The sequence below is a fragment of the Ambystoma mexicanum genome, chromosome 3p, assembly GCF_040938575.1.
Source record: "Ambystoma mexicanum isolate Mex_15411 chromosome 3p, UKY_AmexF1_1, whole genome shotgun sequence".
Lineage (NCBI taxonomy): Eukaryota > Metazoa > Chordata > Amphibia > Caudata > Ambystomatidae > Ambystoma > Ambystoma mexicanum.
In genome coordinates this window covers 410,036,912-410,058,451 of record NC_090925.1, presented here as the reverse complement: position 1 = coordinate 410,058,451, position 21,540 = coordinate 410,036,912, and the positions used below count along the sequence as shown (strand labels likewise).

The following is a 21,540-nucleotide window of genomic DNA, read 5'->3' as shown; positions in this document are numbered from 1 at the left end:
TCACAAGGGCATGAGAGCCACAGTGGTCCATGATTGGACCACTCCTGGCATGCATGAGTGGGGGGACATATCCTCAGCTGGGTGCAAGCACTCACTGGGCTTTGGGATATGAGGAGGGGGTCCTGAATGCAGAGCGGCAGATAAAACATAGGTCCAAATCAACATGTACACAGAGCCAAGTAGCCAGAGAAGTGAAGCAAATCCATTGTTATCCGGAACCGTGCAGAGAAGATTTGGCACCCAGAGTCTGCTGTTGTCCCGGTAGAGCCCTGCTTTGCGCTCATATCTCCAAAGCCCTGCAAAGGTGCCTCAACCCATTGGAGCGGTGGGACCAATCACTTGCAATGCCTCCTTGTTGCCCTGCAGACAAACCTTCTCAGAAGTGTCCCTGGGCCCTCCAGTGGACGGACCAGCTCATACCTTGTGAACTACGCTGGAGCATTGTTTCGTCGAGTTTTGGCTCAAGCTTTGGGGGACTCCTAGTTTGCACTGGAAAAGCACCTTCTTGCCAAATTTCGTTGTCCCATCTGCTTTTGGCCGCGATAGAGAAGCGTGCGTCAGACCGTGAGACTTGGGTGCCCCTGCATCACTGTGCGCCAGTGGCAGTCGCTGTTGGTGACTTTCCCACCTTTCTTCGTGTCCTGAGACCGACTGCATTGTGCTGTTTGTCCTGGATTCGAGATGAGAGATCCAGCTCCAGTTGTAAACCGGACCTGCATCTGCACCCGCAGTGCCTGTTCACTTTGATGCTTAAGCAGGGAGGGGATTATGTACTCCAGACGACCTTCAAATTTGACAAGTTTGGACCTGGAGCTAAGGGCATTGAGTAATCATACCACTTACTGGTGGCCCCTAGTTCATCCAATACCTTTTTTTTACTCAAAAAGGATCCCTTGTGGTCCTTGCCTTGGCTTGGGTGGCCTCCACTTCGTAAAGCCGTCCAAAAGTTTGTGCTCCGCAGCAGATCCTCCCCTAACTCTCGGAATAGAATTTTCCTCATTCCAGAACCCTCCTCTAACTTTTCCACCCCATTGAATATTGTGCTTTGTGCTTTTACGCATCACAGAGCACACAACCCTGACATTGAGCACAAGGCTCCAATCTTCTTAGGGCTGGACTTGCATGTTTTGGTGAGAATCTGCACTTCACCGCATTGACAGAAAAGTGACTGTACATATGTTATATAGTGTGTGTTTAAATAGTGCTATTATTGTGTTTTCCATTATTCGCTTGCGTTTGTTCTGGGCCTAATAAATTGTGTATTTTTGATATGCTTAAGGGTAATTCGTGTTGCCCTACTGTGTGCTCATGCAAGACCTCAGATCACCCCCACTACTCCTGAGATTTAGTTTGACTGCTCTCCCAGCTACCTTGAATTGTCATAACTTCACAAAGTGTTCCCTGTTTCACTAACAAAGGGGGCCTCCTAAACATCTGCTCACCAGAGCAGAGTTTAGAAATCCATTCTAACAGTGGGCCCTCAATTATATAAAATCAGACATAATTCGAAAACCGGAAGGGGTGAATGCTATGCAGATTGTTCTAGAGCTTTTGATAGTTATCCCGATTATAGAATAAGAAGGAGAATTCTAATATAAACCCCACATTGCTCCATTTTGTAAAAATGTCTTATGCAAATCAGTTTCTTGTGTTTGGATGCTGATGGATTGCTAATTAAGCCCATAAAAACAAATGCAGGACTAAAACAGGGATGTTTCCTTGGTGCTTTACAACTTCTAGACGGCGAACATGGCCACAAGTAAATTTCTCACCAAGCATGGGGGGGATTTTAACACCCTGGTTAGCCTACGCCAATGATATATTGTTGGATTTACCACCTATAATCCTCCAAAGTTCTATAAATGCGTTGGCTGATTATGCACATAAAAATATATGACGAAACACTTAGAAAAACATTGATTTTGAATTCCCAGATGAAAGATCATTTCCTCTTTCCTCAAGGTTTTAAAAAAGAAAACGTCAATATGGGATAGAGATCGCTATTTTTGTAATTTTGTAATTGGTTATTTATAACGCGCTTAATACTGAGCGGTTTCTAAGCGTGGACCTGGGGATCGATCTCTTGTTGCTCCGCATCGTCTTGCTACTAAGGCGAGTGTGTTGCCTCTGAGCTATCCTCCCAGGACTAAACCCAGCCGCAAGGAAGAGGCACGAAGAATATAGCAAGCAATGTTTCGAACCAGGTAAACTGCAATCCTACCTCATACAAATGTGCTCACAGTAAGAAAGGAGGTTTATGACACTACTATGTTTTAATATTTTAAACATTAGAATATATCAGTGCATAGTATTAAATAAAGAAAGGGGACCAGGTATGTTGTCTTTGTGGGTCAACCTACAAGACAATTCAAAACCTTCTCACCAATTGTGAATTCTCAATTGAAAAATATAGTTATACAAAATGTTCCCACACTGGAAAGGGAATACACATCTGATAAAATGTTGAGCATCCTAACTACAGGAGAATCGTTGGTCATTCCATATATGCAAGGCAGAAATAGTAAACTATTAATGGAATTAAGTTCAATCATTGTCTTAAGGAAATTGAGGGAAGCTTGAGTTATAACAAGATTCTCCCCAAAGTAATTTTAGAGAAATTATCAAAATATGTGATGGGTTTATAGATTTTATACTTTTTTGTATTAATGAATTATTGTATGTATACATTATTAATTTTATGTATTGTGGATGATTAATGATAGTTTTAAATATTTATTGGTATATAGTGCAAAGGGTTTTTGTATTTTATTTGTAACCATAATGCACTTTAATAAAAAATAAAATGTAACCAATTTTTATATCTGAAGTTGATATTTTCTTTTGATGGATGTACTGATCCCAAGAATATACTTGATAATCTTATTTCCGCATTCACATTTGCTGGTTCAAATTGCAAACATGTATGATCACTCCACTCAAAATTAATATTTATGACTTTGGAGGTAACCATGCCACAATTTGCGGCATGGTTACCCCCTTTCCGGGATCCTCAAATGAGGAATTACCGGGCCATTTCAACCTTGGAGGACCCGGTAATTCCTCATTCGAGGAACCCGAACCCAGTACATCCACATTCCCATTTGAGCCACTATGAGGCTCAATGGGAATGGGGAGGGAGCTAACAACTGGCCCGTTAAACCCCTTCCGCCAACCTCGTAATGACCCCTTCATCTTTTAACCCTAGAATATAATTGAAATTAAAAAAAAATTTAACCAATAGCGGAAGTGACCAAGCCATTAGTCCATGTCAGTCTGGATTGCTTATCACCTCATAACACAACCCCATGCCAATAGGGTTCCTGTCCAGACCACATCCATTTTATCCTTGCAGCAATTTGAAAAGGCCTTCTCTGGGACATAAATACCTGATTTCAGCCAAAGCAGGTCATTATCCACATTACCACACTTTGACTATCATTGCAGAAGGTCACTTTATGCAGCGCTCCGAGTTGAACCCAGGTTTTCTAAAGTACAATAGAATGTTTATCCAAAATAGGACTCTTGATTCTGGGATTCTTGAAATCTGAAAAAAAGACTTTCTCCTTCAGTTCCCTATTTTCTCCAGTGCTAAATCAATCTTGTTCACAAAATGCTATGTACCCTTTTATGGAGCATACAATTTTCTGAAATCCTAATCTGTCAAGTCCTTCCAAACCTTTTCCTCCTTTTCCGTAAAGACCTCAGAACGAACTTATCAATATTTTGATGATTAGTAACAGGATTTAGCAAACAGCAAATGTAATCGTTCATAGATTTCCAGGACTCTGAAAACGGGCTTGGTCTGCCTGCAGACACTTGGGCAGGGGTCTGCAACCCTTATCTCCATATGTTTTGGACTATATTTCCAATGCTCCCTTGTCATTGACTAGGCTGGCTGGGGGTGGGAGTTGCAGTCAAAAACATCTGGCTATCCAGAGGTTGCAAACAACTGCACTTGGGTATCCGAAGCGAATGCAAAATGATTGGCAATGTCATTAGATTCAGAAATTCTAAATGAGAACAATACACCTATATTTGTTGTATGCACAACAATCTGGAGTACTGACATTTCACAGTATTGCTCTTTGGTTTGAGCCAAGGTGAGTTTCATAAAATCTTAAGCTAGCAGCCTGTTCCCTGCAGTCTCTTTAAATGCCTATAATTGCCACTTAAAACTTGATACTATAGAACCCCTTCTATTTTAGTAAGCAGCGCTTTCCATGTTATTCTTTGGCCTTTGTATGGCAAAATTTGTATTATATGTGAAAAGGGAGAACTGTACAGATTTCTCTCACTTGGGCAAACTTCCCTATCATTGATGAGATTAGTCTGTCCTATGTAGTAACCTTCAGCCATTCACCCAGTAACCAAAATGAGATGGAAGGTAACAGAGGTATAGGTTGTTTCTATAAAGCTGTGCAGAAGTGGGTCAGGAAACCGGCTTAGTATAACCTTCCCAAAAATATGGTCCCCTAGCACATAAACCTCTGGGTTACTATAGGGTTTTATACAGCGAGTCTCCTACAGAAAAGTCTGATACATTTAGTCGGTTACATTTACAATGTAAGTGTACATCCTCCTGTCTTGAAGTGCATTGCTTTACAGCACTGTTCAAGACCTGTGCTATTCAGTTTACTGACCCACATGATACCCTCCACCCCTGTTGAAGGTCTTTCATCATACCATGATGGCAGCTGACTCAAAAGCTCCCTTCCCACATGGGTTCTCGTTTAGGTTCCCAGGCTGTTTACCCAACCTATATTTGCTTTGCATACACTGGTAACAAGGCAGTGTAGGCAGATAACGGGGCCTTCCCAACCTCTGTACTGAGCCTGATGTAATGGACACGCTGCCTCATGGGCTCATCTCTGTGTGGCAACTAATCAGCACTCATTCCAGCCTACCTCCCTAATCCTGGTTAGCGAGCTCATCACACCATCCAAAACATGGCAGTGGCTTAGCTTGTCCCCGTGGTTGATGTACGCCCAGAACCATATAAAATTACAATTTCAGTTCTCAAACCTAGTATCAGTAACATTGTTTTTAGTGATGTATTCTAATTGAAACTAAATCCTGAAACCTTTCTGTAACAAAAGTACACAAGTATGTAATAGTGTCAGTATATACCTGCCTTTGTCTGCTTGTCAAGGTTATATGTTTTATTTAAAATGACTGTTGTATCCTGTATAGCTGGTCAATCTCAACAAAAGCCTCATTTAAGTGGCTTGAAAATGTTATCAAATTGTCTGTATAAAGAGTAAGTTTGAACGTATGATTTATATTGAAAATGTAATTCCTTGGATGAGAATTTAAATAACCAAAAACTATGTGAGAGCGGATGTCTCGTGCTAGCAAACTGCAAACTAGCACACAAGGAAACCTGGGCTCAAATCCTAGCTTTCTTATTTCGCTAAATTATATTTAGGGTTTCTGGTTTTCAGTGTTTTGTCAATTTCATATGGTTTTCTTCTGTGTTTGCACAAGGTATATTCGTGTTTCTGCATTATTTTGCGTTTTGCAGTGAATATAAAAGCATGCGTTCATTGACAGATCTACTTTTTGGAGTAGAAATATCATTGGATATGCAGGCTGAGGGAACAGTCTCTCTATTGGCTAGTCAACCCGCTTCTTCTGAGAAAGCCAGCAACAGATGCAAGTGAGATGCTGCTCCTGGAAAGGATGTAGGCAATTGTGTGTACAAAATGATGCCAATTTACCAATATCCAGGGCAGGTTCTGTGATGTGTGAGGGCCTGAACGACAAAGGACATGCAGGGGTTCCTAATTTGCATATGAATGGTCATCCGTGTGAAATCACCAAAAAGTATGTTGTAGGAAGTAACATGAGGCTGTGATACTTGATGGTATCATGGAAAGCAACGTTACAATAAATTGTCATGAGTAAACAAAATAAGCAAACCGAACTGTTGTTGTGCAATATGTTATGTTGATATATACTGCATAGCCCTGTGATTTCTATGGTCTCCAAGCGCTTTATGAAAGGTCACTGTGCTATTATTTAGGCTAAAATAGAATGAGTGGGACATTTGTTTCTAAAGCACAATGTGGACAGAATTAGTTCTGAGGACTTCTACCTTTCATGGATAAGTCACAAATCGGATCGCACACTTCAGTTAAGTGTTGATGCAGGGATTTGAGCCTAGTCTGAAACATAGAATTGTGATCAAATATATCTTCCAAGCTCTAGTTGGTAGATGCGTTTTTGTCTTTCAAGAATACTCTATATACAAATAATAATAAACCACTCCAACAGACGCACATCCTTATTGAAATATTTTCACCAAAATGAGGATAGTTGTAGCTTTGTTTCTTCTTGAACAGAAGCCTGATTGCATCAGAATGCAAAGCATTGTGAGACTAAGTAAAGACTTGAGTTTTTAAAATGTACTTTCAAGACTTGGTGCACCAAAATATATTGATGAGGTCACTTAGTTTAGTGCTAGTTTTACACAGGCGTCCAAGTGGAGACTATGGAGGATTTGCAGGGCCTCAATGCACTGGATTAGGAAGGGCAGTAAAAGTGTAACAATGCTGTGCAACAATGTACTTTATAGCTGACTCCTTAGACACCCACCTCCCTCTCACTTGTTTATTGCCTTATCTCAACATGTGTGCAGGAAAAGAAGCAAATAGCCAATAATAAGACTGACTCAGGAGGTTTGCAAAAACATAACTACATTTATATAGCAGAAATTCATTATTGATGTCATACTATGTGGCAAAATAATACCTACTTGGGGTTGTGATGCGCTTAAGGGGAACATCTTGGAATACTTTCTATAGGGCACGGGATTGTGATTGGGTCTCTAAGGTCAGGTGGGCAGCTATGCCCACCCCTAGTGCAGGTCATCTTCGCTGTCATTAAATAGACAACATTTCATTGGCTTTTGAACTATGGGGCACTTTACTATGTGGCCCTATATGATTGGTTGTCACGATTGTACCCTTCTGGAATATTCTACTCGCCAGCAGCACCCAAGCTGGTACCCCAGGTGCTTGTGGGTTGGACTTGACCATACCTCCCCACCCAATTAGCCCATCATCTATCATCACTCCTGCTGCTGCCATTCGAATTGTCTTTGAACTCGGCCTTGCAAAGTATCACTGTGCCTGAGAATAGAAGGGAGTGCGTGGTCTTATCTTTAAGTCTCAGTGTAGCTTGCCTAAAGTCTATTTTCATCTAGGCCATGTGACAGTTGACCGTGTTTGAGCTCTTTCTTTCACATTTAACACTATTAAATGAATAAACCCTGGCACGTCTAGTGTTTTCCATTACACCTCAACAGGAGCTGGCCTCACTTCTCACGTTCATTGTATCTTCTCGAATAGCTAACCAGTTTCTTGGCTCCCCCCCACCCTTGACACTGGGCCAGACAACCTGTCTCGAATCTTCCGTCATCGTCAGCTATTTTCTTCTACTGCACCACACTTTCAGCACTTCTCTTCATGGCGTCCTAGTTTGCTAAAATAGTCTCCTTGGGTTTACAGCATCTGTAAAATTGTAAAATGGCTTGCAATTTTATCAGTGCTCTCCGCATGTGCAATCTTCATTCCGCACATGAAATGTTGTTCATTTCTTCACTTCGCCATCAGATTCTATAAGGTCTATATACTCCTTCATTGGCATGGGTGACCAATTTCTGCTTCATGTGACGTCACCGGTTTTCTTTTATTCATCTTCACAGTTCTTTCGGAACCTCCTTTAAAAGACTCTTATTTCTTATATAGGGTTTCCTCCATGGATACCTTGTTTCGCGGATTCTTTGTGGTATAGGAACCATTATTGATGTAGTGCATGCACAATTTCCGGTTTCCAACATCTAGGAAGAATGGTGGCGGGACTTCTGATAGAGGCATTTGGCTCCCCCTCTACAGTTATTTTGAGGAATTTCAGCCAATTGTGAGATGTGAATTATCAGCCATACAAATGGCTCAAATGTGTCTACAATTCCTCAAAATAGTCCTAAGTTTATTTTACAAAGAAAACAATGTGACATAGAATGTGCAGTGCCTGTTATTGTCAGGGGACAGGATCAAAAGCAATAGGAGAAAGCATACAGGCCTAATGGAGGGTGGGGGCAGTAGGGCCCTTCTCCTATCCTATTGTATACCCAGCCACAACTTCACCTCTTTCCCCAAAATTTTCTCCCATCCTTGCTCCCCACTAAGGCACACTGGGAGAGGAAATGTGTTTTTCAGTTTAAACGGAGAAGACACCTTTTCTCCATGTGGTGTTTTTCCGGGGTTTATCAGCAAGCCTAATTATATTATCCTGGTCAAATACTTTTACTACGTTTCGTATCTGGAGCGAGTTCCCCAAGGGCCTGGATCTCATAGACACAACTAAAATAACAGGTATGCTGCATCCTGTACTCCAATTATAAAGGGAAAATAACTTCTATATTTTTGGAGAATGGATGTGGGTTGGGGAGAGGTTTTGTATTGAGATTACTTGCTCTGGAAGTTGGAGGTGCTGCATCATGGGCTACTAAGTTGTACTTGGTGCACCAGGCCCGAATTTGCCTGCAGCATTAGTCATGAAGATGATATGGAAATTCCTTAACTGAGAAGGGTAAACTGGGTAGGTCATGGTAGCAAGGAGGGCAGCTTGTGACTGTAGCATTCAGAAGAGCCCCAGTAGATGAGGAAATGGCAAGCTCCAGGGAGCATTATTTCTAAAGGCAGCTTACAATGGAAAATAGGGTAATGAAATGACTTGAAACTGCCATTGCTGGGGTTGGGTTTCAATTTGTGTATCTTGAGTGCAAGGTTTCGAAGTGAGTGACGCCACTATGTTTGCATGAATACTTTGGCATCCAAATGCTAATTTTACCTTCCGGTCATGTGGCCTGTGTGACTCAAAGGCTTGTTTTTTGTTTCTTCTCCGTTTTCAGTGTTGTGTGTCCCGACTGCTGCACAGAGGTGAGCATAGTTTTATTTCATTCATATAGAGTGGTAGCTGCTTAATTCATACCTGAGCTGTTAGAGGCCTTTGGGACCAGCTTTGAGAATTTAGGTTCGAGGGGATTGGGTCCTTCGACATATTCCATATCTATGACAGTAATCACCACAGCTATGCTGCTTTGGAAAATTTTCTGCATCCTGCGTCGATGCGCCGTCCCCGAGGATCTCCTCCGACGGCCGACGTCACCCGATGTGATAAGTAGGAAGCACGACGCCCGTAGCCGCAGTTCCGTTTTTTCCGCGAACGTGTTCGCTTCGTGAATCTCGGTACGCCTCGACTCTTTGGAGTTTGTTGTATTCTTCTTGGTTCTTTGAACCTGTTTGGTTTTTGTGAAAACTGGTTCGTGACGATGTCTACCTAGTCTTCAACCCCGCCTCCGGGCTTCAAGAAATGCGGTGACTGTGGGTCCAAGATGTCGGTATTGGACTCGCACGGCTCCTGCCTCTGGTGCCTCGGGGAGGCCCACGACATGGATGACTGTGTCGACTGCCAGTCGCTCATGGCCAATGCCTTGCGGGAGCGCAAAAAGAAGTTGTCAGTAGGTAGGGTGTCTAAGCCCAGGAAGTCGAGGTCTGCGGGGCTTTCGACGGATGATTCGAGAGGCGACTCTCTGCGTCATCGTCGGAGGTCCAGTGTGTCTCCTTCCAGGAGTCGGTCTCGCCATTCCTCTGCCTCTTCGAGGCATTCCCGGAAGCGCCGGCATCGGTCGCCTTCCCCGTCCTCTTCCGAGGACTCTGCCTGTCAGTGGGTCGCTTATCCCACCATGCAAGCGACACCGGAGGAATGGGCTTCCTTTGGGAAAATGATGTTGGCGATTCTTGAATCGCAGGGCATGGGTCCATCCACGCCTCTGAGTGGGGTCGGTTGTGATCGGTCGAGAGACACCGCTCTCACGCCTTCAGACTCGAGTGGTTGGCACTGTTCGCGGGAGAGGTCCTGCTCGGACAAGGGTAACCGTTCTCGCCATGCCCGTTCCAGGTCCCGGTCCTCGATGCGCTCGAGACCGCGTGATCCTGTGCAGTCTTCGAGGTCGTCGATGACCTCTCTCGAGACTCTGCCTCCGAGGGGGTCGTCGACACTGTTGGCGCCTAGGTCGTCGAAGGACACGGTCGGAGCTCTGGCTTCGAGGCCTGTGTCGACGACGCCGCTGATGCTGGTGGCGCTGCGGCTGACGTCGATGCTGATTCGCTCGACGCCGATTCTCTCGACGCCGACTCGTTCCGCGCCCTCACCGCCTTTCGAGGCGGTGGTGTCGGAGGGGCCTCGTGGCACGGGGGTAGCCCCTAGAAAGTCTCTGGCTAAGGTCAGGCATAGCTTTGGTCCCCAGGTCTCTTCCTCTCACTGCCTGGAGTACATTTCAGAGGGTGATGAGGGCTCTGATGAGGGCTTGTTTCCGGTGCCGGATGAGCTTCTCTCGGGCCATAGCCAATTTGATGACCTGAGGCAGTCACTGCATGCCAGTGGACTGGACACCTCTCCGGAGGTGGAGTTTTGTAGGCCAGAGCCTGGCACTCATGCCGATTCTTCATACCGGCGCCTTATGTCTCGGATCACCGAGTACTTGGGATGGTCGGCTCCCCCAGGGGAGTTTGTTCAGGATGATCTCACGGACATCCTCGATCTTGGTCACCCCACTGACCCGGTACTGCCGTTTCATATGGCTCTGCAGAGAAGGGTGGCGGCGACTTGGACTGCTCCGGAGAGGCTTCCGGCAGTGGGCAAGTCTTTGTCGCGAAAATACCATCCAGCCAGTACTCAAGGGGCCAAGAACGCTCGGGCAGTTGCCTCTTTGCCCTCAGGCAACGCCGCAGCCTCTACCACTTAGTCATGAGGCCAGGTCCCATGGTTCGCCGGTTGGGGGAAGGCTGGCGCAGCATCTTGTAGAGTGGCGTGCCATTACTTCAGATGTGTGCGTTCTGGAGATCATAACCCACGGCTACTGTCTTCCCTTTCGGCAGGGGCCTCACGACAATCCACCTGGCAACCTCTCTTTGCAGAGTCCGGATCCGCTCCTTGCGCAGGAAATTCAAGCCCTGCTGGAGAAAGGCGCCATAGAACTGGTGCCTGTAGCGGAGAGCAACAAGGGATGGCATTCCCCTTATTTTTTGATTTAGAAGAAAGACGGGGGATTGAGACCCATCATGGACTTGCGCGGTTTGAACAAACTCCTCAGGAAGGACAAGTTCAAGATGGTTACTCTCTCTCAAGTCCTCCAGGCCCTTCAACTTCAGGACTGGTTGGTGTCTCTCGACCTCAAGGACGCTTACTTCCATGTGCCAATCCATCCCAAGCACAAGAAGTACCTGAGGTTCGTGGTTGGTGACTCTCACTTTCAGTTTCGGGTCCTGCCGTTCGGATTGACCTCCGCCCTGAGGGTTTTCACCAAGCTCCTGGTGGTGGTGGCAGCGCATCTCAGGAAAGGGGGGATTCACGTCTACCCCTACCTGGACGATTGGTTGATCAGGGGGAGCTCTCCCCAGCAAGTCCTGGATCATCTGTCCATCACCTGCCACTCCCTTCACAAGCTGGGCTTCTCCCTAAATTTAAAGAAGTCCCATTTGACGCCAACACAGCGACTCCAGTACATCGGAGCACTGCTCGACACATCCCTGGGGCTGTGTTTTCCTCCCCAGGTGAGGGCTCTTCACATTCAGCAGATGGTGCACAAGTTTCAACTTGCCCAGACTCTCCCAGCGTCCAAGTTCTTGAGACTGCTCGGACTCATGGCATCCTGCATTCTTCTGGTGCCAGAGGCCAGGTTGCGGATGAGATCTTTGCGATGGGCACTCGAGCTCCAGTGGTCTCAGTCCTCTGGCAGGATGTCGGACCCTGTTCAGGTGCCGCCCTCGGTCGCCCAGGACCTTCTGTGGTGGGCCGTCGAAGGCAATCTGATGAAGGGGGCCCCATTTTGGCTGCCCTGGCCTGAGGTGACGATCGTGACGGACGCATCCCTCACGGGATGGGGAGCTCATGACAACGAGTTCACAGTCAGCGGTCGTTGGTGTCCGTCGGAGTCCAGACTACATATCAATCTGTTGGAGCTGAGGGCTGTCAGGCTAGCCCTGAAGGCTTTTCTGCCGACTGTGCGAGGAAAGAGTGTCCTGATTCTAACGGACAACACGGTGGCCATGCACTACCTCAACAAAAGGGGGGGCAGGGTCATTTCCTATGTGCAGGGAGGCGAGGCAGCTCGAGTTCTGGGCCATCCAGCAGGAAGTTTCGATCTCGGCTGTTCATCTGGCTGGAGACGACAACGAGACAGCGGATGCTCTGAGCAGGCAGAGCACGATCTCTCACGAGTGGGAGCTGGCTCAGGAGATTCTCCTGTAGATCTTCACCCTTTGGGGGACCCCTCAAGTGGATCTCTTCGCCTCCAGTGTCAACCGGAAGTGAGAAAGGTTCTGCTCGTGGGAATTTCGTCCAAAAGGAGACTTGGGAGACGCGTTCGTGGTGGAGTGGTCATTCCCATTGCTGTACGCGTTTCCTCCAGTCCCCGTCATCCCGCAAGTACTGCGGAGGTTACGGAGGTTCGGTTCCCGGATGATCCTCATTGCTCCGGCGTGGGCCCGGAGGACATGGTACCCGGACCTTCTCGACTTGTCCATCTGCCCTCCATGTCGTCTTCCCTACCGAGACGATCTGCTCTCACGGGAGGGGGAGTCAGGTTCTCCATCCAGAGGTCAGATCCCTCAACCTTCACACTTGGCTTCTGAAAGGTTGAGGTATAAGGATTGGGACCTCCCTAAAGACGTGTTGGAGGTGTTGCTCTCGGCCAGACGGCCGGCAACAAAGTCTCTGTACCATTGCCGTTGGCGTAAATTCTGCGACTGGTGCAGAGTTAAGAATGTGGATCCTTTTGAATGTGACATTCCCATGGTTCTGTCTTTTTTGCTTTCTTTGGCCCACACGGGCTTGCAAGTGGGGACCATTAAAGGTTACCTGGCGGCGCTGTCCATATTTAAGCGCTCGTCCGAAGAATGTTCCTATTTTAAGATTCCTTTAATTTCTCAGTTTTTGAAAGGGCTCACTAATGTGTTTCGTCCGTCACCTTTTCTGGTGCCAGGTTGGGATTTGAATCTTGTTCTTAAGTTTCTTATGGGTGCTCTGTTTGAGCCTTTGAGTTCTTGCCCTTTGAGACTGTTAACTCTGAAAACTGTGTTTTTGGTAGCGGTTACTTCCGCTCGCAGAGTGAGTGAGTTACAGGCACTTTCAGTTAAGCCACCCTTCACTGTGTTTCATAAGGACAGGGTTGTACTTAGAGTTCGTCCTTCCTTTCTTCCGAAGATTGTTTCGGAATTTCATTTGAGCCAGAAGGTGGTTCTTCCGGCGTTCTTTCCTCCTCCACATCCTGGTAAGGAAGAGGAGAGAGGCTCCATAGGCTTGATCCTAGGAGAGCGTTGAGCTTTTATATTTCGCGCATGTCCCAGGTCAGAGTGGACAATCAACTTTTCATTGGTTACGCTGGAAAGCGTTTGGGACAAGCTGTGATGAAACAGACTGTCTCGTTGGATTATTTTAGCTATCTCCGAGTGTTACCGCTTGGCGGGTAAGGACCCTCCGTCTGGCTTGCGGGCCCATTCTACCAGGGGAGTGGCTGCGTCTACTGCCCTGCAGAGGGGTGTTCCTATTCGTCACATCTGTGATGCAGCCACCTGGGCTTCGGTACATACTTTTGTACGTCACTACTCCCTCGATTCCATCATAGGGCAGGATCTGGCCTTTGGCAAGGCAGTCCTTTATTCTGCAATTTGATTGGGCATGCTGAATTTGTGTTCTAAATTCTTTTCCCACCTTCCTGCTTGGTACTGCTTTGGGAGTCTGTCATAGATATGGAATACGTCAGAGGACCCAATCCCCTCGAAGAACAAGTTACTCTTACCTGGTAAGATTCTTTCGATGGAATGGTCCGACGACGTATTCCATATCGCTCCCTCCCTACCTTCCCTGCTGCAGAATTTCTTATGCGATTGCAGCTTACGTTTCCGCAAGGCCTTGAGTGTCTGACTGGCAGAAGACTGGTGTCGTACGTTCTGGGGGGAAAAAACTACAACTGAGGCTACGTGCGTCCGACTTATCACATCGAGTGATGTCGCACGTCGGAGGAGGTCCTCGGGACGGTTCATCGATGCAGGATTCAGACGCCGAAAATGTTCCGAAGCAGTACAGCTGTGGTGATTACTGTCATAGATATGGAATACGTCGTCGGACCATCCCATCGAAAGAACGTTACCGGGGAAGAGAGTAACTTGTTCTTCCCTTTAATGCATATACAGTCCGACAGTGGTAGGCTCTTAATTGTCTTTTAGCTGCAGAGTAAAGAGCAAGTATCTGAACTTTAAAGGGACAGAACACCACAACGATGGTAGTATTCCTTATGCACTCCGCTCACAGAGCGGTTTAAGTCCAAAGTAATTTGAAACACTGTGAATTAATCTTGCAGTGTGTACAGATTTGTAGAAAATGTTATCTTATGGAAGTTTGTTTCGGGCAACTGTTTCAAGCGCTCCAAGCCACGCACAACTGCGGCCATTGTAGCTCTGAAGAGGGTTCACCAGGTGCCCCACCAATCTAAAATCACCCTCTGTTTTATACCATCATTTTTTCTAGACTCCAGTAGTTGTCTGTACCCATGCTGTTGCCAAACCGTAATTGGTTTTCTGATGCCCTGTCTTAGATGTTGATGCCCTTCAAACACTGCATTCATCTCCCGGTCAGTTTTCTGAAAACCCTGATGATGACCAGAGACGAGGATCCTGCAACCCAAACTCAGAGGATTTATCAGTTCTGCAATGCAGTACGCCAGTGGGATTGTTCCAGGTGAGTGGCTGAAGTGCCTGTATGAAACTGTTGAAGTACTACCAGACCCGTCGCGTGGAGCCTTCGACAATGCACTATGATAGAGGTTGTTTAAGTCTTTCGGGGCATTCTTTTATTCATTTTATACATGCAGAGAGCACACCTGCCCATAGAGTTGGAGCCAATCTGCTTGTGATTGTGCAATTTCCATTCCCATGAAGCTACGTTTTCTCTGGGAACATTGTGAGAAAGCCCACCCCTCACTATTCTGCTACAGACTCCTGTTTGAGAGCCTGGAGTGCTCTTGTAGCCAGGCTTCCAACACATCCCTTCTCACGTGCTTTTGATAGCATATAGGCAGCTCAATGTTGGTGCAAGGGTAGGCCCTTCTACAAACCCCAGAAGGAAAAGTGACCAATTGCAGTACCTTCATCTGAAGCAGATGGGGACCAGATTAAGGATCTTCGCCCCCACAGGAATGCAAAAATAAAATTCCGTGGATGATGTATGGTCGAAGTGGACTTGTTGTTTTTTTCAGCACACCGAGTTGAAGCTAAAACAACCTTTTTCTCCACTAGTGTGTTGCATATGTGTTGTATGTGTATATCAATCAATAAGTGTATTGGGGCAGGGTAGACTAAAGAACAACTTGAAGTCAGTATTTTGAAACAATAGACCCAGTTTACAGAGTACCCCAGGCATTCAAAAAGTAGCTGATCCTATCCACACAGATGCTGTTTTGCTAATTTTTCAGGGACCGGCAAGCGTCTAAGCTGGTTTAGAATGAGACTGAGCTGAGGACAATGTATCATTACTTTTGTGGTCAGAGGATACATGGGAGCGGCCCGCTTTAGGCGCACATGTGGGGTACTTATGTTGCCTTCTCTGACATTTTCCTCAGACTTCTTAGGCTACCCTTATGCTTTTTTCACATTCCATAAACTCTGCCTGCTGGGTTAACTCAGGCTGTATTCTCTCCATAGGTCTATAGGTGGCTATGCTTTACCACCATTACTGAAGTTGGCTTTTTCGGTGCAATCCACTCTGCAACACTGTTTGTATTCAAATAAAACATTTGTACTGCAATCAGCAGATGGTCCAGACAATAGGACATGCATTGAATGTATAAGACATATCTGACAATTTTGCATGGAAATTGTAAGTGACTGCATGTCATTCAGTGTGCATGTGTTCTGCACGTAAATTACAGCAGCGGCCTCAATTGTAGACCGTTGGGATTGAGAGACTATTTTATAACACCTGATTCATCCGTTTGCACTACAACCTTTAGAATACAGCTGAGTCCCACGAAAAAATGTGGTCCAGCTGTCACCTAGTCACTGACAAAGCAGTCATTTCTTCAGCTGAACAACCTCTGTAGCATGTTTTTGTGGTGTTAGAAACTAGGTATCTCTGCTTGTAATTGAGTAGTCGCAGAATGTCTAATTACTGTTTGCATGCAATTCTCGAGTATGCTCATGTTTGCAGAGACGGTCTTCCAAAGGGCATTCCACCTCACATCGCTTCGAGGTTTTAACAATGGCTGTTCGCGCGATCCAAAAATCGTACAACACAACACACCATAACGTAACTAATTCTAATAGATGTGTGGCTGCAGAATCTGGCATCACCATGAAAAACGGTTTCATTTTCACACAACAAAGCAGCAACAATTAAACTAATGAATTGCGCTGACCAACTTTGCTGAAATTTCCCATCCATCATTTATAGTGCAGCATGTTCTAAACTAGCAATGCAACGTGAGCACTATGAATGGTTAATGTAGTTTTCGTTTGGCTACCATGTCACCTTCCCTTGTTTCTGCTCGACATCTCTGCCTACTGACCGATCCCAAAGGTGCTCCGAAGCAGATTACTGTAACTTGGTGCTTTATAAAACTCATAAATGTTTTATTTATTTTTTTTACATAGAACTAACATATACTAGTGGCAGGGAAGTAGGGAATGTTTGATCCACTCTGTCACAAAACATTGTCAATTTCAGCATGAGCAGCAATGCAGTGATGCAAAATAATGAATACATCCATATTTATCTGTAATTATTTTAATCTGCAATTGAGTTTACCTTGAACTGAAATTGTCAAACCAATCGGGATTGTATGCTGCAGAATAACTATTTAAAACGACCTCTGACCTAGTAACTGACCTCGACCACTTTTCTGTGCTGTGATGCCTGTTGCACTCTTGCTTACCTCTCCCATCTGATCCCCTTGTGAATAGTGTGTCACCTATGCCTATCTCTTTTGTCATGTTCAATAACTACCCTAATAATAAAAGGGGTTCTGTCACAATCTCTGGCTCAAACGGCCTTTCACAGGAACAAGGTAGAACACATGTTCTTCCCAAGATGGCGAAAGAGCTCTGTTAATTGTGGGAACATGGACAGTCGCTATAACCCCAGTGGGCCTAAGGGGAAGACCGGAAAGTAAAACTGGGCAGTGTCTATCATAGAAATGTATGGGGGAGACTGCTGCTTGTGAAATGACTTCACGTGTTCTTTGGCATGTGTGTACACCTTGACTGCCGCTGGCTGTCTCGGCTAACATTTTAGCCTGATGTGCTGCAACACATCAGGCTCTTCAAAAGGTGTCACGGTTCCAACAAGCCTTTGTTGTTTCATTCACCTAAAAGGTTTGTTTTCATCCTTACTCCTGCTGAGATCATATATTTTAACCCGCGTAGAAAGCAAATCCATCTACAAACAATTCATGTGTATTTTAAATGGTGCTAGTAAGAATTGTAAGTAAGCATTCCCCAATGTACATGCCATGGTCTCTGACCAACCTGTGGGGTGTGGGGGATGGGTGGGTGAGGTGGTTGTGCATTTCTGGGCCAGAATTGTGAGGTAGATCTCATAATGGAGCTGACTTGGTAAATAATCTGCTGTCACATGGTGAGAGGGTCTGTAAATCCCCTCCCTTCCCCCAATCAAACTGCCATCCTTAGACTGCCACTCTGAGTTACACTCTTCCCATGTAATGGAGAGGGCTATTTTAGGATCTAGGGGTGAACAAAACACATTTAGAGCAGTATTGAGCCACTTCAAAAGGTGTCACGGTTAAGACAATATACCTGGTACTTGTCACACTGATACCTTTACTAGATTGAATGTGTCCTGACCGTTGCATGTGTTGTCCTTACTTATACATTGGACACTTGTTTTTATTTGTATCTTTCCATATCTGTAATTATATTTCGAATGGATTGTGTCCTCCTATGTATTCCTTATCTTTGATGTTTCCTAATATCCAGCTTGCTGCCTCAATTCTTTTTTCAATAGAGGGTGCTGTGCATCAATGACTCGTCGAGTCGATATCCTTCCGAGGCCTCCGTCCTGACACCACCATCATCACAGGTATAAATAGCACGCACAGCGCCAGTTGCTCAGTTCGGTTTTTCCGCGCTTTGCTAACGTAATGCTTGGTTCCGTGTGATTCTTTGAATTTCTTCAAGTTTCTGGAGAAATTTCGAGTTTTCGACAAAATGCCTTCCTCATTGGCTCAGTCGACGCCACGGGCCGATTTGAAAAGTGCTGCAACTGCGGTGCTAAAATGTCCATGACAGACCCGCACCCGATCTGTCTGTGGTGTCTAGAGGCAGAAAATCTGTGTTCAGAATGCAACAAATGCATGTTGACAGCCAAGGCCTTGAGAGAGTGCAGAGAGAAGTTGGAGAGAGGTAGGCCGCAAAAATCTATTACTCCGTCCAAACGTAAATCTTCTGATGAGTCGAGGCCTTTGTCTCCTCGTCATAGAAAACCTAAACGCTCCCATTCCCGTTCGCGAAGTCGGTCGCATCATTTCCAGTCTTCGAGGCATGGCAAAAAGAGGCAACATAGATCGCCGTACACCCTCATCTAGTTCACCCGAAAGGGTCATTTGTCCCTCAAAGAATAGTACCCTGGCCCAACGGGAGGAATTCAGAATGAGTATGATGTAGGTGTTTGAGAATGCAGCCTTGCCCCCCTCGGAAACACCTAGAGGCGATACCCCAGACAAAACAACTGTGAAACACAGAAGCTGGACATAATCGACCCTATATGTGGAAACTCCTCGAGAGCGATCTAATCCCTCGAGTCGAAAGAAAGCCTCCGTGACGCACAAAAAATCATCAGCGATGCTGAAAGAAACCCATGCGGCATTCCCGAAGAGAGCGTCCTAGACGTCCTCAGCGCCAAAATCAAACGAGAAACCATCGACTCCTCGAGAGTATTTTAAAACTATTTTTCTTCAATTTGAGGATGCAGAAGATTCAACTGACGAGGAAAGACCATTTGGTCTTGAATATGGGACACCTTCTGTACCAGAGAAACTCAGATTAGAAGAGTCTCGGATAAAGAACCTACAGGACTCTTTACATGAGGCATGTGGTATTGACGCTTCCCCTGAAGTCGAATTAGGTAAGGCAGCTCCAGGAGATCAAACATAGGGCAACTATAGACCACTCATGACTAGAGTAATGGAATACATGGGATGGTCCAGGCCCACACCTGTTTTCGAACAGGATGATTTAACGGACATACTGTAACCAAACTGAAAAAATTCTTGAACGTTCTGCGCCCTGACACCCTCGGGTCTGGTGTGCACTATAAATAATCAAACATACATACTGGATAAAGGACCATAGGAAGACCCTATTGTCCCATTTCATAAGTCTCTGCAGAGGAGGGGAACTTCCAACTGGTAAACACCTGAGGTTGTCCCAGCAGTGAATAAGAGCCTAACAGCCAAATACAGAGCTTCAACTTCTGACCCTCTATACATTTTAGAAACATCCAACATCAGAAAGCCTGGTAGTTCAGGCAGCTACCTCTTCTGGCAAACAAAATACCTATCCCACAATTCCACAAGATGGGGATGACAAAAAATACGATGCCATGGCTGAGAAGGTTCTCGGCTGGTAGTATGGCGTTAAAATCTGCTAATGCTACGTGCATGCTGGCGAGATTTGCCCACACCTTTTTGGGACTGTATTTCGATGGTGGGTGACCATATCCCCGAAGGGGAGGAACAAGACGGTTTCTTGAACATTGTCAATGATGGGAAGGACGCTATGTGCGAATACCTCCAGACTGGTCTCGACCCTGTCGACGGCATCAGCAGAGGCATGGCGGCTAGTACAGTGATCCACAGATTTACATGGTTGAGTAAGTCCGGATTTGCCCCAGACATTCAATCCATACTTCTCAACATGCCCTTTGATGGCACACATTGTTAGGGAGAATTCTCAAGAATGCTTATTTCGCTCACCTTTTGAGACCCCCAGCAACTTTTCTGGATTTCTAGGATTTGATTTTTTTTACCTGGGGAGAGTGAGCCTTTTTTTCATACTCTTCCACATATTTTGATGTGCGATTTACTTTTGTGTTATTTGGTTATGGAGTTTTAAGACAACTCCATAGGCATCATCATTTTGTGTGTCACACAGCATCATCAGTGCAGTGGCACAGGGATGTCTTTCAGACTTCCCAAGGTTTAAATACCTTCTCTGGGACTGACTGCTGTCTCCCAGAGCATGTAAAGTTAAATTGACTTTACTAGACTCTTTAAATTTATAGACCCAGCACACACTATCTGCGTAGAGTGCTGGAGGGGGTTGCCTAGCATCCCCGGTGTCAAAACACTCATGTAACAGTCAAATGTTACCCTTTCCTACTTGAAATGGTTGGTGGCAGTGGTTTAGATCAAACTACCATGATTTTTCCCGACCACAAACAGTAGCTAAAAATCGGGTCAGCCATGTGTTTCAATATGGTGCCCAAGACCTATCTGTAAAAACAGACTCCAGTCATCTTTTTTCACCATTTCTTTTAGGAAAGGTCCTTCTTGTGTTTGTCTCTGTGTGCCAAACCAGGTTTGGTCCCTTTGTTCGTTGGCCTTTGACGGTCTTCAGTGCTGAAGCCGCCCTCTGGCGCATAAGTGTCTTGGATGGACAGGATGTGAGGGAGGTGCCTAAAACTCCCTGTTCTTAGTCTCCTAGGAGACCTGAATGCACTCTGGCATAATTGGTTGGCTGGCTGGCTGTCCGGTAAGGACAGCCACCCTGCTGTGTGAGTGACAGCCAGGCTGGAATGAATGGGGGAAAACTGTTTAAAAGCAGGTCTGTGGGACTTGGAAAGCAGAGTCAACCACTGGAACGAAAGAACCGAAGACGAGCTGAAGGAAGAGGACTGCTGCAAATCCTGGACGACTGGTGAAGCCCTGCTGCAGGTCCGAATTGCCTGAAACTCCATCGACAGAGAAGCCCTTCAAGGTCAACTTCTTCCCTTGAGTTTGGTGGGAACAACCAACTCGTAAGCCGCCTGAACACTGTTCCCTCCGGTTTATAGTGACTTTTCCGACGGTCACTATTTTGAAATACCAAAATGTCGAAACAAAAGTGTGGAAAAAGAAATTTCGAATGCCTTTTTTTTTTTTTTTCTTTTTGGGAGGATCCCCCAACCCGCTGTTTTTTTTTTTTTAAAACATCTTTTTTTTTCTAAATAAAGAAAACCAAACCCTATAAAATAAAAAGCAATACATTCAACAAAAAACATTTCAGCTCTTTTGGTTCGACATTTTGGTATTTCGAAAAAAAAATAGACATATTGACTGGATACTGTGTCCCCTCCTCGTTGATATTTCTGCAGAGTGCTGTGGAAAACCGGATAGCCAGTGGGAAGGATCCAGTTTGTAGTCTTTAAGGCACTCGCACCTTAAACCAACGTTTTGCCTAGCTTGTGGCCTCATCTTTGGGCATT

The 21,540-nt window shown here is 45.5% G+C and overlaps 1 protein-coding gene across 1 annotated transcript in view; it reads left to right on the top strand.

Annotated features, from left to right (window-relative positions):
- Nucleotides 1–21,540, top strand: part of LOC138580499 (protein spire homolog 1-like) — a 1,163,133-nt gene that overhangs the window by 1,119,555 nt on the left and 22,038 nt on the right. The window contains exons 14-15 of the mRNA XM_069651091.1: nucleotides 8,915–8,942; nucleotides 14,660–14,802. Coding sequence (XP_069507192.1) covers nucleotides 8,915–8,942; nucleotides 14,660–14,802 — 171 coding nt within the window. The remainder of the gene's footprint in view (nucleotides 1–8,914; nucleotides 8,943–14,659; nucleotides 14,803–21,540) is intronic.